Source organism: Euleptes europaea, chromosome 5 (assembly GCF_029931775.1).
Source record: "Euleptes europaea isolate rEulEur1 chromosome 5, rEulEur1.hap1, whole genome shotgun sequence".
Lineage (NCBI taxonomy): Eukaryota > Metazoa > Chordata > Lepidosauria > Squamata > Sphaerodactylidae > Euleptes > Euleptes europaea.
The window spans coordinates 69928347-69944684 of NC_079316.1; the positions used below are offsets into that span (position 1 = coordinate 69928347).

Sequence of the window (16338 nt, forward strand, 5' to 3'; positions counted from 1 at the left end):
CCTGTTTCTGATAGCTATCTACCTAGCCTCTCAAGGTAAAGGCATACTTTTGTTGGTGATCTGAATTAACAGACAGGCATGTGTTGGAGATGGTAGTCCTTAAGTATAGGAAATGCTGAACAGTTATTATTATTATCATTTATTAGATTTATATATCCCACCATTCCCAGCCGAAGCCAGGCACAGGGTGGGTTGTAGGATAGTTGTAGGATCATTTCAGCATACATTGAAATTGGGGTTGTATAATCACACCAAGAATGAGTCAGACCCCGGAATCCTGTAACACATGTTGTTCAGTTGTGTGTATAAATGGATACAATGTGCATCTGCGGTACCATAGAGACTCTAACATTTATTGCATGACGCCAAGGGCCATTACAACTAAAACATACAAGAAAAGAAGCATAAAATGAAAAAGTAATGATAAACGGTAAACTAAAATGAGTTTAAAACCACATAAAACCAAGATGTACTTAGCTAAATAAAATACTTTAACCTTCAAGAACAGCTTTAGCCCGTATTTTCTTAGCTATCAAAGCAAATTGTGCCCCTCTATAAGAGACAAACTGATCAGAGTCTGAGAGAAGAAATATTAATTTATCTTCACTGTGGAAGGATCTAAGCCTTTCAAAATCTCAGCACGAGATTTGCTTCTAGGCTTTATATAAAGAGATTAGAACAAAATATAGGTGGGAGACTACAGAGAGTATAGAGCAGGCAGGCCCTCCACATAATTTGTAAGGATTCAGCAATCTCCTTTATGTGTCTGAAAATTACAGATTAATGTAAAGGGAAGAACTGAATGACAGGAGAAAAAACAGGATTTAAAAACCTGCCTTAACCACTAGTTAACACACCATTAAACAAATTTGATAAGGGGTAAAGTATTGCACACCGTAAGCACAAGAATGGTCATCCAAATAGCTATAAAAAGGAAAGAGGCATTCACAGCACTTGAACTGTGGATCTATTTGCTCCAGCCCAGATTCAAATAAGACACAGGGGCATAAATGGATGGCTGAGGTAAACCAGCCAATGGTGGTAGCACAAGCAGAGAGTACATAAGCAAGTAGGGCTGCCAACCTCTAGGTACTGAGCACAGGAAGGGCTAAAGTAAATTAAAGACAGTTACCATTTGTATCCCTTTGGGAACGGTTGAATTCATCTGTGCAACTATGTTCTTGAGATGATGTATCCTGTATTGGAACCTTATACTTGATATTATACATAAGTTGCTTCTTTCATCCCTATGGGAGATTGGAAATAATTTGAATTTCTTGACATGGAAATATGCATATTGAATGACTCCAATTAAAACGGGGCTGAAGAAGAAAAGAAACGATAGTCTCCCTTGCTACTCTTCCATGAAGACTTCTTTCCAGTTCTATTTCCATTGAACTTTTGATACTTGTACCTTTGGGACTACTTAGATATTGTTGTATATATTTCCTTGTTCCAGTTCATGTTGATAGTCACCTTTTGCACTTAGTATACTGTGTTGTGTATCATAGTTCTGTCTTTAATTTACTTTAGCCCTTCCTGTGCTCATTTCCTTACCTGTGGTATTAGTACAGGGGTGTTCATTTTGGTTGCTCAGCCTCCAGGTACTAGCTGGAGATCTCCCGCTATTACAACTGATCTCCAGCCAATAGAGATCAGTTCACCTGGAGAAAATGGCCACTTTGGCAATTGGACTCTATGGCATTGAAGTAAATCCCCTCCACAAACCCTGCCCTCCTCAGGCTCTGCCTCAAGAATCTGGCTACCCTATACCTACTTATTCATCCTTATCATTAATAATAAATTGTAACTTGGGGTGGGGGGTGGGGGGGAGATGGTACTTGGAGAAAATACCCTCTCTCCATCACAACCCTGAGCCAGATCAGGTACTCCCATGGCTGCTCTTCACAATAAAAAAACACTACAACAGATGAAAACAAAGATCTGCAGTCCCATCTAATCTGGCCCTTAATCTAGTCATTAAAAATGACAGCAAACAATTCCTGAAAGTTGTGCAATTTGAAAATGCTGAACAGTATCAATTTAGATCAGAATGGTCTTATGGGAAACATCTGAAGAATGTCAAAAGTGCACATTGACATGAACTGTCAGTGTTAGTCATGATTGGCTATATGAATGGCTGATCTGAATGATGGAATTACTCCCTGATTATCTGCTTGCAGCACGTTAAGAATGCCACTCCAGCTTTACCAGGCATGTCTATTACAGATAAAGTTGTATCAGAAAATCAGGTAGTGTTTGAACAGAGACAGGCAGACAGATAAACTAAAATGGTTAAATACTGCACTGGGTTTAGGAACTCAAGTGTCAGTTATTGACATGTGTTCCTGAGAGATTGGAATCAAAAGCACATTTAAATTGAAAACTGATTAAAGGAGAAGCTTAAGGTTCAGGGGAAAAAATTGAAGAGGCTATGGCAGTCCAAACCAACTGAAGTACCCTTCTGATGCAACTGCCGAAGTATTTCTATCACCTGACAATACCAAAGCTCAGAAGAGCTTTTACTTTGGCAAGAATGAATGCCCTGCCTTCAGCAGTTTTGGAGGGCAGGTACAAAAAAGTGCCATCCTCGAATAGAACATGTAGATGCTCACATGGCAAAGCTGAAACTATCAAACATATGATGATGGAGTGTCCTATATTTAATGAGCGGAGGACCAGTTTAATTACTCTTTATTTAAAAATATGGAAATGTCCAGCGAGGCATCTGGCATAATATGGGTGCAGGTGACGTGGCTACTATCAGACAACACAAATTATTCTGTTACTCTATCTGTGGCAAAACCTATAGGGGCAATAATTAAATACCAAAAGAATAACACTAAGTAAGGCATTTTTATTCCTTTATTTTTTGCTCAAGGCTATAGCTGTATCAGCGATAGATAGATAGATAGATAGATAGATAGATAGATAGATAGATAGATAGATAGATAGATAGATAGATAGATAGATAGATAGAGGACCCAGGATTTTGTTGTGTTCAAATTCCAACAAATATTGTCTGTGCAATCAAATAAAAAACCAAGATACCAGAAATAATGAATACAGCGTGCCCTACCAAAGCCAAGAAGATCGAGATTTGGATTCATTGTTTATTGGAGAGTTTTATTTTGTTTGCTATGCAATTGTTCTGAGGAAAGAAAAGAAGCCAGTTTAAATTCATGGGGGTGAAAGCTTTACTACCAGGTTGTCTGCTGTGCCCTTTCAAAACAATTTTTATGGACCAACTAGTAGAATTTCAGGAGGGGATTATTTGCAAGAGGAAATTTATGCAAGTATTACTGTGAACAGTTTATTACTTTTAGTAGACCAGGCTGATGGACAAAATTAAAAACAAAACAAAACAAGGAGTTGCCTTTGCATTCAACTACTTCATCAGTCTTTGGCTTCTCAGAGACTCAGACTTAAGGGAACTCTCATCACAGAAATAACTTGCCTGTTATAGTGATCCCCCCTTCCTCCTGCAATCATGGTACTACTGAGCATACACTGCTGCACCATCCCCAACAGGCTATTTGCTGCTGCTACTCTTGATGTTTCCCATGCAACTATGAGCCCCTTCATGTGAATAGAATAAGAATGACTATAAAATGTTTGCAGATATCTTAGTAGAAAGATTAAAAAAGGTATTAAAAGATATAATACATGAAGATCAAGCAGGTTTCCTTCCAGAAAGACAAATTAACCAAAATGTGAGAATGGTGATTTGATATAACAGAACTAGCAGAGCGAAAACCTGATATGCAATTAGCTATGATATTTGTGGACGCCGAAAAGGCGTTCAATAATGTCCATTGGGGATTTATGAATAAAGTACTGCACTATATGAACATAGGACCAAGATTTATGAGGGCCATAGATAGTATCTATAATAAACAAACAGCTATCCTACTAATAAACGGGGAAGAAACTGACAGAATAGAAATACAAAAGGGCACCAGACAGGGGTGCCCACTCTCCCCTCTCTTATTTATATTAACTTTAGAAGTGCTCAATAATATAATAAGAACAGATAACTTAATAAAAGGAGTAAAGATTGGTCAACATGAATATAAAGTCAGAGCATATGTGGATGATATGGTATGTATATTAACAGATCCTTTAAATAATGTAAGTAGATTGTTGGAGATTTTCCATATTTATGGAAACGTCTCACGATTTAGATTGAATAAGGAAAAAATTAAAATATTAGGGAAAAATATGACAGAAACAAAAACAAAATTTAAGTATTTTAGCTGGATGTAGGCTAGAAAACAAAATAAAATACTTGGGTTATTTGGATTACAAACAATAATATAAATTTATTTCAAAATAATTATATAAAAACTTGGGAATCGGTGAAAGTAAATTTAGAAAACTGGGAAAAAGTTCAAGTATCCTGGTTGGATAGGTTTTCAATAAATTAAAATGATGGTTTTGCCCAAAATGTTGTTTTTGTTTCAGAATCTACCAGTTCTAAAAGGAACAAAAAAATTTCAACAGTGGAAAAAAGAACTGGTTAGATTTATTTGGGATAACAATAGACATAGAATTGCCTATAGAAATCTGACGGATAGTAAAGAAAGAGGTGGCTTGACACTCCCGGATCTAAGATACTATTATGAAGCAGCCTGCTTTAGCTGGTTAAGGGATTGGATTATGTTAGAAAATTCCACATTGTTGGATTTGGAGGGTGCTAATTTAAGATATGGGTGGCACACATACTTATGGTATGATAAAGATAAAATAAACAAAGATTTTAATCACCATATTATAAGAGCTAGTCTACTACAAGTGTGAAAAAGATATAAAAGAGGTTTTGAATTTAAAACACTGGGCACGCTATGCCTTCTAGAAGCGATTACAAGAAGAAAACCAAACATGGATCAAGATAGCAGGACATATAGAGAATATATACAAAAAGATAAAGAACAATGGAAACTAAAAAATAAGGAAGAATGTGGAATAACGAACTGGTTTAAATATTATCAACTAAACGCTGTCTTCAAAAAAGATCAAATATTAGGATTCGCAGATAAAAAAACTAAGCTAGAAAAGATATTAGACACAGGAAATAAAGGATAAATTTCTAAGTTGTACCAACTAATATTAGAATATAATTCAGAAGAGGAAAGACTTAAAACAGTGATGATATCATGGGCAAGAGATAATATAGGTCATAATATAGAAATGGAAGAATGGGAAAGACTCTGGACGAAAGAATATTAATTTACAATAGCTAGTAGCATAAAAGAAAATATGTATAAAATGTTCTATAGAGGATATACTACTCCAGTATTATTGGCAAAGATGGATAAAACAATCTCAGATAAATGTTGGAGAGGTAAAGAGAAGAAAGGGACTTTCTACCATCTGGTAGATGTGCGGAAGAATCAAATTTTTTTGGAAAAGGGTAATTATGGAAACAGGGAATATGATACAGAGAAATATAAAGAAAAAACCAGAAACTTGTTTGTTAGGTTTATTCCCGAAAGATATTAAAAAGGAAGATAAAGCAGTTTGTCAGTATAGTTTTGCAGCAGTGCGATTGATAATTGATAAATCCTAGAAAGGGGAAAAAAACTTCATATGAAAGATTGGAGAGACAAAATGATTTACTATATACAAATGGATAAAATTACAAATAGCTTGAAAGGAAAAGATATAGAAATATTTAAGAATCAATGGCAAAAAACATTAATATATTGGGCAAAAATAGCAAAGGTAGATTTTGCAAAAATGATGAAGGGGCTGTAAGTAAAACAAATAAGTATAGGGTAAGATAAGTTAAAGTATAAATCTAAGAGATTAATCAACGGGAGTTGCTCACGGTGAAAGGGATGATGGGGGATGGAGTGTTATAAAATGGAGGTAATGGGTAAAATGAGCATTACTATTTTTCTTTTTTGTTGTAACATTGAATCAATGTAATCCATCTTCTATGAAAATAATAAAAAATTAAAAATGAGAATGGAATAAAAGTTATGGAGATGAGTAGGGTTGCCAGGTCCAGGTTGGGAAATACCTGACATTTTTGGTGGCAGAGCCTGAGGAGAGTGGGGTTTGGAGAGGGGAGAGACTTTAATGCCAGAGAGTCCAATTGCCAAAGCGGCCATTTTCTCCAGGTGAACTGATCTCCATCGGCTGGAGTTCAGTTGTAATAATGGGAGATCTCCAGCCACCACCTGGAGGTTGGCAACCCTAAAGACGAGACATGGTCAAGTCCCAGATTTGATATATGCAGCAGAGTTTTATTTGAAGCTGCTTCTTTTGGGTTAACCCCATCCATGGGGGTTTTGCAGCATGTGCAAGCTACCCAAAATACTCATTAACTTTAAGATTATTTAATGTAGATCCCCCTTTTTTTTCAATAGAGGCACACGCTGGTTCCCCATAATTACCTACCTCTTATCATTTTCTATCCCTTGACAAAAGGAAACTGTAGACACACACAATGCTTCTAAAGAGCACCGTGTCATCAGCCTCGACTCTCAGTGAGAAAGGCAGGCTATAAATCTAAATAAATACATGGAATTCATGAGACCTAGAATGGGCATAAACATCCTGCTTGTCAATGCTGATAGTTGCTTAATGAAACGTCAAGGGAGCAATTCTAAGCAGGTCTACTCAGAAGTAAGTCCCATGTTATTCAATGGAGCATACTCCCAGGCAAGTGTCCTTAGCATTGTGGCTGAAATCACTTTGCCTATCCTCAGTGTAGATACTTGCCATTTTGCAATCAATTTTTTAAAAATCTACCCACCCAGCACTCTTCAGCTCTTTCTCACTCCACTGTGAATATCACTTTCCTTATTTTAAAGAATCCCAGGGAGATTTGACTTTTTGGACTATAACAATGGTAGACCATTCAAATTAAATAAAACAGAACAGCATTTTAATGTAAAAATATCCCATTTGTTTTATTAAAACAACTTACTAACTGAGAGAGCGGTCAAAACGTTATAAGCATCTCCTGACACAACTTGCAGCATAATAGTCTATCCTACTTAGAAAGAAGAGTGAAGTTACCTGAATATTTAGCCGTGCTCTGTGGGCTCCAAGCCCATACCGTTTTATTGTAGAGGCATGCAGCTGGAAGTCACTAATTTTTAATGTCTCAAGACCGAGGGGAGGACAACCTGGAAAACAAGGTTGTATATATTTGAGAACACCATCATAGAAAGCATCTGAATCATTTCTATTATTTATTTCTCAGCTAGTTTCTGGAAATAGGGGCAATAAAAGCAGGATCAGTCTTGCTGTGATGCAACAGGCAACCATCATCCTGCCTGTTGTGGGCCATTAAAAAGAGAGTAACTGTGTTGGTAAAAGAGCAACATTCGAGTCCAGTAACACCTTAAAGACCAACAAGATTTCCGCAGTATAAGTAGGGTTGTGCAAAAAAATAATAATGGCAAATTTCGGGTTTATTGGGCCTGATTTTTTTCCTTTTTTGGGGGGGGGGTAAACCCCCAAAGCCGAATACCCATACCGGTAAATTTGTATTTCGGCTTTATTTCTGGATTTACCAAAAAAAAAAATTCAAAGTTCCGGTGGGGGCATTTTGGGGGGTAGAGTCCCCATACTTTCAGCATGGCTGCAAGGACTCTCCTTAGATGGACACCAAAGTTTGGTGAACTTTGGGTCAGGGGGTCCAACTTTATGGGATTGCAAAGGGGTCACCCCCATCCTCCAGGCATTTGCAAGCCAAGCTATCCATTGGTTATCAGGTTCAAAAGTTCAGCATTGCCGAGGACTGGTGGAAAGAGCTGATTGGCAGGCTGGCGCCTCAAAGTCTAGGAGCTCTGTTCGTATCTGGGGCCCACAGCATGATGTCCATGCAAAATGAGGAAAAAGGCTTAAGTGCAAGAAAAATAAGGCACGAAAAACATTTCTTTTTGGTGACCAGTGACATCCTGTGAACAGTGCCTTATTCTTGTCATCAAAAATCTGATTTCAAGAGATGGTCATGGTGCGGGAAAACGAAGCCTCTACTTGGGGTGACCTTCAGTTCCAAAGCAGGTTTTCGGGGGAGGGGGTGATGATATTAGAGCCAGCCAAAGTCATGACCAAGGCAGCTCTTGTAAAGGAGGTTGCTTATCCACATGGTTCAGGAGTCTTCTTCAAAAGCCCAATGAGCAGCTGAAGAAGCTGGAATTTTTTTGTTGGAGAGTATATCCCTCCGGATGGGACTGGGCGAGCCCCATCTTTTAAAGTGCAGATCAGCCCACCGCCTGGTTGGTCAGACCAAGTTGGCTCTGACTACACGACCCTGACCTCAAAAGGGCCCCAATTATGGGGCCCTAACAAAACCCGTAAAAAAAGAAAAAAGAAAAATGGGAGAAAGCACAGAGCCATGCACCTGAGCAAAGGCGAATAGCCGAACCTGAAAAAGCCAAAGGTTTTGGTGTTCAGTAAACCCGAAACCTGAAAATTACCGAAATGGCTAATTTTTGATTTATTTTCCATTCGAGTATATCGATATGCACAACCCCAGGTATAAGCTTTCAAGACTCAAAACTCCCTTCATCAGATAACGGATGAGAAAGAATTTCAGAAAACAGCGGGGCACGACTGTGACTTTTTAATTTATGAATGATGTCTCCGCACACATGGGCTGTTTGGTTGTTAAAGGGTTTGGGGTCCTGCAACGAAGCAGATTAGTGGGATCTCCCTGCATTCCCGCCCCACCCTTTAGGAAGTTTACAATCCGATTCGTCTGCAAAGTACAGTGACCTTAGCAGCTTGATCCTTTCATAGTACAGTGAAATGTGAACCTCTGCTAGGCCCAAAGGAGAGGAGAGGAGCCAGATATCCTAACAGGAAATGTGTGGGGAAACAGAAAGCACACAGGAAAGGAACCCAGGAGAAAAAGCAATTCTGTTGGTATGTTTCCAATAAATAGTTATTGAAAAGTCATGGACTCTCTGGTGTTAATCTGACACATAGTTTTCTTTTCTGAGATCCACTTTTTTGTCTAGTGCAGATATATATATAAACTTCCAAAATCATTAAAGTAAAAAATATATATATTCATTGCTCATTATATTATACAACAGGAAGAATACATTGCTAATGCAAATAAACATGCCACAACACACTTAATCTTTAGGTAGTAGAAAAGAGCAAGAGTCCAGTAGCATACCTGAAGGTATCTGAAGAAGTGAGCTGTGGCTCACGAAAGCTCATACCCTACCAGAAAATATTTTTGTTAGTCTTTAAGGTGCTACTGGACTCTTGCCCTTTTCTACTACTGCAGACAGACTAACACGGCTACCCACTGTGAATAATCTTTAGGTAGGCAGCTATGTTCCTCCTGCAGCCAGGCCTAGTTCTTGGTAGCCAGGCTTGAGGCTAGGATTCTAGATGGATTATAGGACAGGCCTGTGTATATATATATGTTCAGCAGTTTGCTTAATCAGCTGCTCTAAGACTCACTCCTGCTCTCTGAAGCAGCCAGGGCTTGACCCACAGCACCCCAAGTGGTGGGAAAGAGGTAATGCAGAGCAGATGGGCTACTAAACTGCTACCAGTGCTCCTATCAGCAAGAAGATTACACACACACACACAAAAAACCTACGACAACAGCAGAGGAAACAGGGACCTGTGGCAGCTGCTGTGCCAGCATGGAATCCGAGGTGCTCTTGGCACTTGGGAGTATTTCATGTACATTAATGTAATAATCCTAACAACAATCCTGTAAATTAAACCAATATTATTTCTCCTACATTGCAGATCTAAAGATAGTGACCAGTAGGGTTGCCAACCTCCAGGTGGTGGCTGGAGATCTCCTGCTGTTACAACTGATCTCTAGGTGACAGAGATCACTTCCCATGGACACAATGGCCACTTTGGCAATTGGACTCTATGGCATCGAAATCCTTCCACTCTCCAAACCCCGCCCTCCTCAGGCTCCGCCCCCAAAATCTCCAGGTATTTCCCAACCTAGAGCTGGCAACCCTAATGACCGGTTCCTAAGGGCTGAGTTACCCCACATGTTGCACTGCTGAAAGGGTTCTTTTAAAAGTATTTTAATGTACATTACCATTAGGGTAGCGACACATCAGCATCACTTCCAGCACTGGAAGTGACACCATGTTGTTGGCGACATGGGGACACTCTGGTATTTGGGCAAAAACTATGGTTGAAGCCATTTTTCTCGTAGTGTTTTTGTGCAAATACTAGAGCATCCCCGCATGGCCGGCGATGTGATGACATCACTTCCAGTGTAGTGTCATTGACACGGAGCTTGCAACAGAGTCCTGGGCTTCCATTTGCTGCTGATAGGTCCCCCTGCTGGCTGGCTGAACACAGCTGGGGAAGGGCCCCCAAAGCAGGGGATCCCTGCCCCCAGCGGGGGTTTGGCAATCCTAATTACCATATATATGGTAAAATGTCTTCATGGATTTTAGACGTTAAAGATTATTCAGATATTTCCTTTATCATTATAATTATTTTAAAATAAATTTAGATGCTAATTGTACCCAATTTCATAGACACTAGTTATGCTCAAACCCTTAGTTTGCCAGACACCAGCCAAGCCAATTACTCAACAAGCTGTTAGAGTGCATCTGAATAAATCTGGATGTGTCCCTTTCCATGATTATACAGTTTCCTCATATGGTTATATGATCCGAAGAGAAACCAGCGTTATCACATGATTATACTTTCTCACCACTTTCACCTCCTTCCACCACCCATTCGTGCTGCTGTCTCCAATTTTTAACGGAGCCCAAAGTAAAGTAATTTTTAAAAGATCAGTTTGACATAGGAGCTGGAGATCTCCTGCTATTACAACTGGTCTCCAGCCCATAGCGATCAGTTCACCTGGAGAAAATGGCCCCTTTGGCAATTGGACTCGATGGCATTGAAGTCCTTCCCTTCTCCAATTCCTGTCCTCCTCAGGCTCTGCCCCAAAAACCTCCCGCCGGTGGTGAAGAGGGACCTGGCAACCCTAGCCATTGATAGTTCATTGTACACAAAATTATTTAAACTATTGCTTAAAATTACATTCAGGCGGTGTGTATAAAGTCTCTCTCTCTCTCTCTCTCTCTCTCTCTCTCTCTCTCTCTCTCTCTCTCTCTCTCTCTCTCTCTCTCTCTCTCTCTCTCTCTCTCTCTCTCTCTCTCTCTCTCTCTATATATATATATATATATATATATATATATATATATATATAAAATAAATGAATTTTGTGTTTAGACTTGGGTCCCATCCCCAGGATGACTCATTATTTATATGCAGAACTTCCAAAATATTCCAAAATACATAAAGATCCAAAATATGGACCACTTCTGACTCCAATTAGTCCAGATAAGGGATACTCAACTTGTAATTCACATAATATTATTCCTCTATTGCCTAAATGCTAGTAATCTGAATTTTCACCTCCTAAAGTATCCAGCTAAGAAAGGCTGTAATGCTTCTATCAGCTCAGATTAAATAGACATTGCCATGGAAAGTAACAGCATCTGGGGTGTTCTGGAGAAATTGTTGTGAAATTCACGTTTTTTTGCAAGTTTCTGTTATTCATCTGTCTTCCAAAGAGACTCAACTGGGCAAAGTAATAGAAATGCCAAATTCATCTGTGTGGCTCAGTGACATTTATCCTCTGTTTGACCATCATAATTAGTGTTCAACTAAATCTGCCGATATTAAACTCAATATTAGTAAAGCTTCACAGTGTGGTTAATTGGCTACTTGATCTTTGACACTTGATGCAATTGACTTTTCACAGCACTAGGTAAAAACATGGAGGAAGGGAGCCAAAATCTAATGAGTCACTTCAAACAAGTACCAGCAAGGAGCTATAATATTATGTATTGTTTTTGACGGGAGCAAGAAAGAGTCTGAAAGTCATATCAGATCCAGAACTGTTGATATATAGAATTAACTCTTCGGTTCTCAAGCCTAATCAAGGCACCATTTTGAATCTTTTGACACTCTGGCCTTCTTTTTTCCCCTCCAAGATTTAGAAATTCGCCACAACTTGTGGATTTTGCAAAACTCAGGCCCCGGAGGATGGGATTGCAAGACAATGCATGTTGCAATAGGAAAGAAACACCACTAACCTGTGGAAGTGCTTAACATTGTTGTTATCAATTGGTAGTGGCTGTCACCACATTTAGCACCCTGACTTTCAATGACCCCGCCCCCCTTCACAAGAGCCTGGAGAAGAAATACATACTTTCCCAAGAAGGGGGAATTCTACTTCGCTTTCTCATCACTGCAAGTCATGCTCAGTTCTGTTCAGTTTATTCAACTGAGACAGCCAGCACTGTGTAGTGGTTAGGAGCGGCGGACTCTAATCTGGAGAACCTGGTTTGAGTCCCCACTCCTCCACATGAAGCCAGCTGGGTGACCTTGGGCTAGTCACAGTTCTTTAACAGCTCTACTGGTTAATAGAAAAGCTGCTTGAAGACTGAGTAAGCCTGTCCTGGAGGAGGTGGTATTCCCTCTGGAGGAGCAGATTTGTAAATCCTGGAGGTCCTGCAGGTCTGGAGGTGTGGACCTGCTCTGGGGCATGTAATGCCTTTTATCAGCTTTGACTGATATATCAGCTAGAGCTGTTCCTCGAAAAGTATGGAATGGCTGTGGTGATCTATACTCTGATGACATCTAGGTTAGATCAAAGTAATGCACTCTGTGAGAGTTATCTTTGAAAAAGGGCCAGAATCCTCAGTTGGTCCAAAATGCTGCAGCTAGGTTAATGCTAGTTACAGGAACTGCATCATCCCTGTGTTGGGAAATCTGTACTGGCTACCCATTTGATTAAAGACACAATTTAAAGGGCTGGTTTTTACCTTTTGGCCCAAATTGGCTGGTGCTGGAGTACCGGAACGACCATGTCCTCCCATTCTGTCCAGCTCACCATTTGCCTCCTGAGCCCTGCTCTCTGTGGCCCTGCTTTTAGAGGTGACTCGTAGGGTTGCCAGGCCATGCTTGACAACCAGCAGAAGCTTCAGTGCTAGGGGGGCCAGCCTCCAGGTGGGACCTGGAGATCCCTGGAATTACAGATCATCTCCAGACTACAGAGATCAGTTCCCCTGGAGAAAATGGATGCTTTGGAGAATGGACTCTGTGGCTTTGAGGGCCCTGACCTCCCCAGGTTCCATCCCCAAATCTCCAGTAGTTTCCCAACCTGAATCTGGCAACCCTACCCCCTCATCCCCTGCCGGTAGCCAGGGGGGATCTGGCAACCCTATTCAGTACAGGAACATGGAGGGCTCATTGTTGTCTGTGTTATGATGTCACTTATGGGAAAAATCTGTAAGTGATATTGGGTCTAGGATCACCACAAACTCTATGGTTTTACCCATAGAGATTCCAGCAGTTCCTAGAGCTACATGACATCACTTCTAGATCTCTCTGGAAGTTATATTGTGGCACAGAAAATGCCAATTCTCCCACCATTGCCACTTGGAGCAGTATAACAGGAAGTCTGCAACAGCAGGAAGCCTGGCAGCCCTAGAGGCCGGTGGCTACTAGAGAAAGAGCATTTTTATTAGTGGCACCCCTCTGTGGCTAACCCGTCGCCTCCCATACTGACTTTTGGACACCAGGCCAAAACATTTCTTTTGAGCCACACTTTTAACTAAGGGTTTTTATCGTTTCAGCTACTTTTCGGTCTTTTCAGAGTACTCAATGGTTATTCTATGCCAGTTTTACATCACAGCCAACCTCCAGGTACTAGCTGGAGATCTCTGGCTATTACAACTGATCTCCAGTTAACAGAGATCAGTTCACCTGGAGAAAATGGTCGCTTTGGCAATTGGACTCTATGGCATTGAAGTCCCTCCCCTCCCCAAGCCCCGCCCTTTTCAGGCTCCGCCCCCAAAACCTCCTACCGGTGGCAAAGAGGGACCTGGCAACCCTGCTGTAGTTGCAGGGGCTAAATGGATGGATGTGGGTCTGGCCTAGGCTGTCTGGGTTGCTGCTGCTTTGGTGAGGTTTTTATGTCCTGCATCAGTTTGACTCTTTTCTGCTTAAATAAGCATCAGTTCTCACAATGGAGGGATGTGAGCAGTGGGGTCCCTCAGGGATCTGTGTTGGGACCAGTGCTTTTCAACCTGTTCATCAGTGACCTGGAGTTGGGGCTGAACAATGAAGTAGCCAAGTTTGCAGATGACACCAAATTATTTAGGGTGGTTAAAACAAAATTGGACTATGAAGGATCTCTACAAACTGGAAGAATGGGCATCAAAATGGCAAATGAGATTCAATGTGAGCAAGTGTAAAGTGATGCATATTGGGACAAAAAATCCCATCTTCACATATACACTGATGGGATCTGTGCTGGCAGTGACAGACCAAGAAAGGGATCTTTGGGTGGCAGTGGATAGCTCGATGAAGATGTCAACCCAGTGTGTGGCTGCTATAAAAAGGCAAATTCCATGCTGGCCATAATTAGATGAGGAATAGAGAATAAAACTGCTGATATCATACTAAAGCTAAAGGTGCCCTGTGCAAGCACCGGGTCATTCCTGACCCATGGGGTGACGTCACATCCAAACGTTTATTAGGCAGACTTTGTTTACGGGGTGGTTTGCCAGTGCCTTTCCCAGTCATCTTCCCTTTACCCTCAGCAAGCTGGGTACTAATTTTACCGACCTCGGAAAGATGGAAGGCTGAGTAAACCTTGATCCGGCTACCTGAAACCAACTTCCGTTGGGATCGAACTCAGGTCGTGAGCAGAGCTTGGACTGCAGTACTGCAGCTTACCACTCTGTGCCACAGAGCTCATTGATATCTTACTGCCCTTGTACAAATCTATGGTGAGACCACTTTTGGAATACTGTGTACAGTTCTGGTCACCACACCTAAAAAAGGATATTACAAAGCTTGAGAAGGTGCAAAAAAGAGCAACCAAAATGATTAGGGGACTAGAGCAACTGTCCTATGAGAAGCGGTTAAAACGCTTAAAGCTGTTTAACTTGGAAAGAAGGTGGCTGAGGGGAGACATGATAGAGGTCTATAAAATTATGCATGGTTTGGAGACAGTGGACAGCGAGAGGTTTTTCTCCCTCACCCATAATACTAGAACACGGGGTCATCTGCTGAAGCTGGAGGGTGAGAGATTCAAAACAGATAAAATGAAGTATTTTTTCACACAACACATAGTTCAATTGTGGAACTCCCTGCCCCAGGATGTGGTGATGGCTGCCAACTTGGAAGGCTTTAAGAGGGGAGTGGACATGTTCATGGAGGAAAGGGATATTAATGGCTACTAGTTAAAATGGATACTAGTCATGATGCATACCTATTCTCTCCAGGATCAGAGGAGCATGCCTATTATCTTAGGTGCTGTGGAACACAGGCAGGATGGTGCTGCTGCAGCCGTCTTGTTTGGGGGCTTCCTAGAGGCACCTGGTTGGCCACTGTGTGAACAGACTGCTGGACTTGATGGTCTTTGGTCTGATCCAGCAGGGCTTTTCTTACGTTCTTATCCTCCCGCTGCAATTGCATTCCAGTGAGGAGGGGAGAAGAAGTGTGTGCTCTATTTTGTTGTTCTGTGGAGATGAGTGTTTTCCTAGCTACTGTTGATGTTCTGCTCACTCAGCCTGTATAGCAATTTTGTGTTAAGGATAGATGTCAGCGCATTACCTGCATATTTGCAGATTATTAACTCAGTTTATTAAATCTGAGGCAATGTGTAGTTTGTTTTCACTTCTCATTTATTTTACATATTAGGGCTGCCATCCCTGGATTGGGAAATTCCTAGAGTTGTGGAGCAAAATGCATCAACTTTGCACTTTCTGCTTCCTGATTTCCAAAATGGAATAGGTGCATCTCCCAACTTAACATTGTTAAAGGAAAAAAGAGAATGTGAGTCAACAAGAAAATTGTAAATACAGGGAGCAAGGAGACAATAATATTGCATAAACTCTTACTATTATTGTCATTGCTTATTTCTAAAATTGTGCCTAATATAGAAAATGTGGCAAGGGGGAGGAAACAACCCCCTCTCCATTTTTCATTTTATTTTTTTAAGGTTTTTTTTTTTTACATTTTACTCATTCTACAAAAATTGGTCTTTAGTGTGACTTATAAAATGTGAAATCATAACTACAATAACAGACCAGAATCTAGTTCCACTATTTCCAAAAATGTAGGGATAACAGCCACAAAACAACAATACTAAAATAACGCTTTTTCCTCCTTGCTTTCTCCATATGACATGTTCTTACAGCCTCTCATCGTCCGAGAAAGTCATTACAGCAACGACAACAAAAAGATGGCCTGAAAAGATTGACTTGCAAGGAGTTTGAAACTTGTCGTGTGCTGCACAGAATTTTTGGTAGACAGCAAACAATAAGAGCATTTTTTTCCCCTGCCAAG

The 16338-nt window shown here is 40.6% G+C and overlaps 1 protein-coding gene across 1 annotated transcript in view; it reads right to left on the minus strand.

Annotated features, from left to right (window-relative positions):
* The window catches only part of CPXM2 (carboxypeptidase X, M14 family member 2), a 100089-nt gene that overhangs the window by 57107 nt on the left and 26644 nt on the right, over positions 1-16338 (minus strand). The window contains exon 3 of the mRNA XM_056849430.1: positions 7030-7139. Within this exon, the coding sequence (XP_056705408.1) occupies positions 7030-7139 (110 nt within the window). The remainder of the gene's footprint in view (positions 1-7029; positions 7140-16338) is intronic.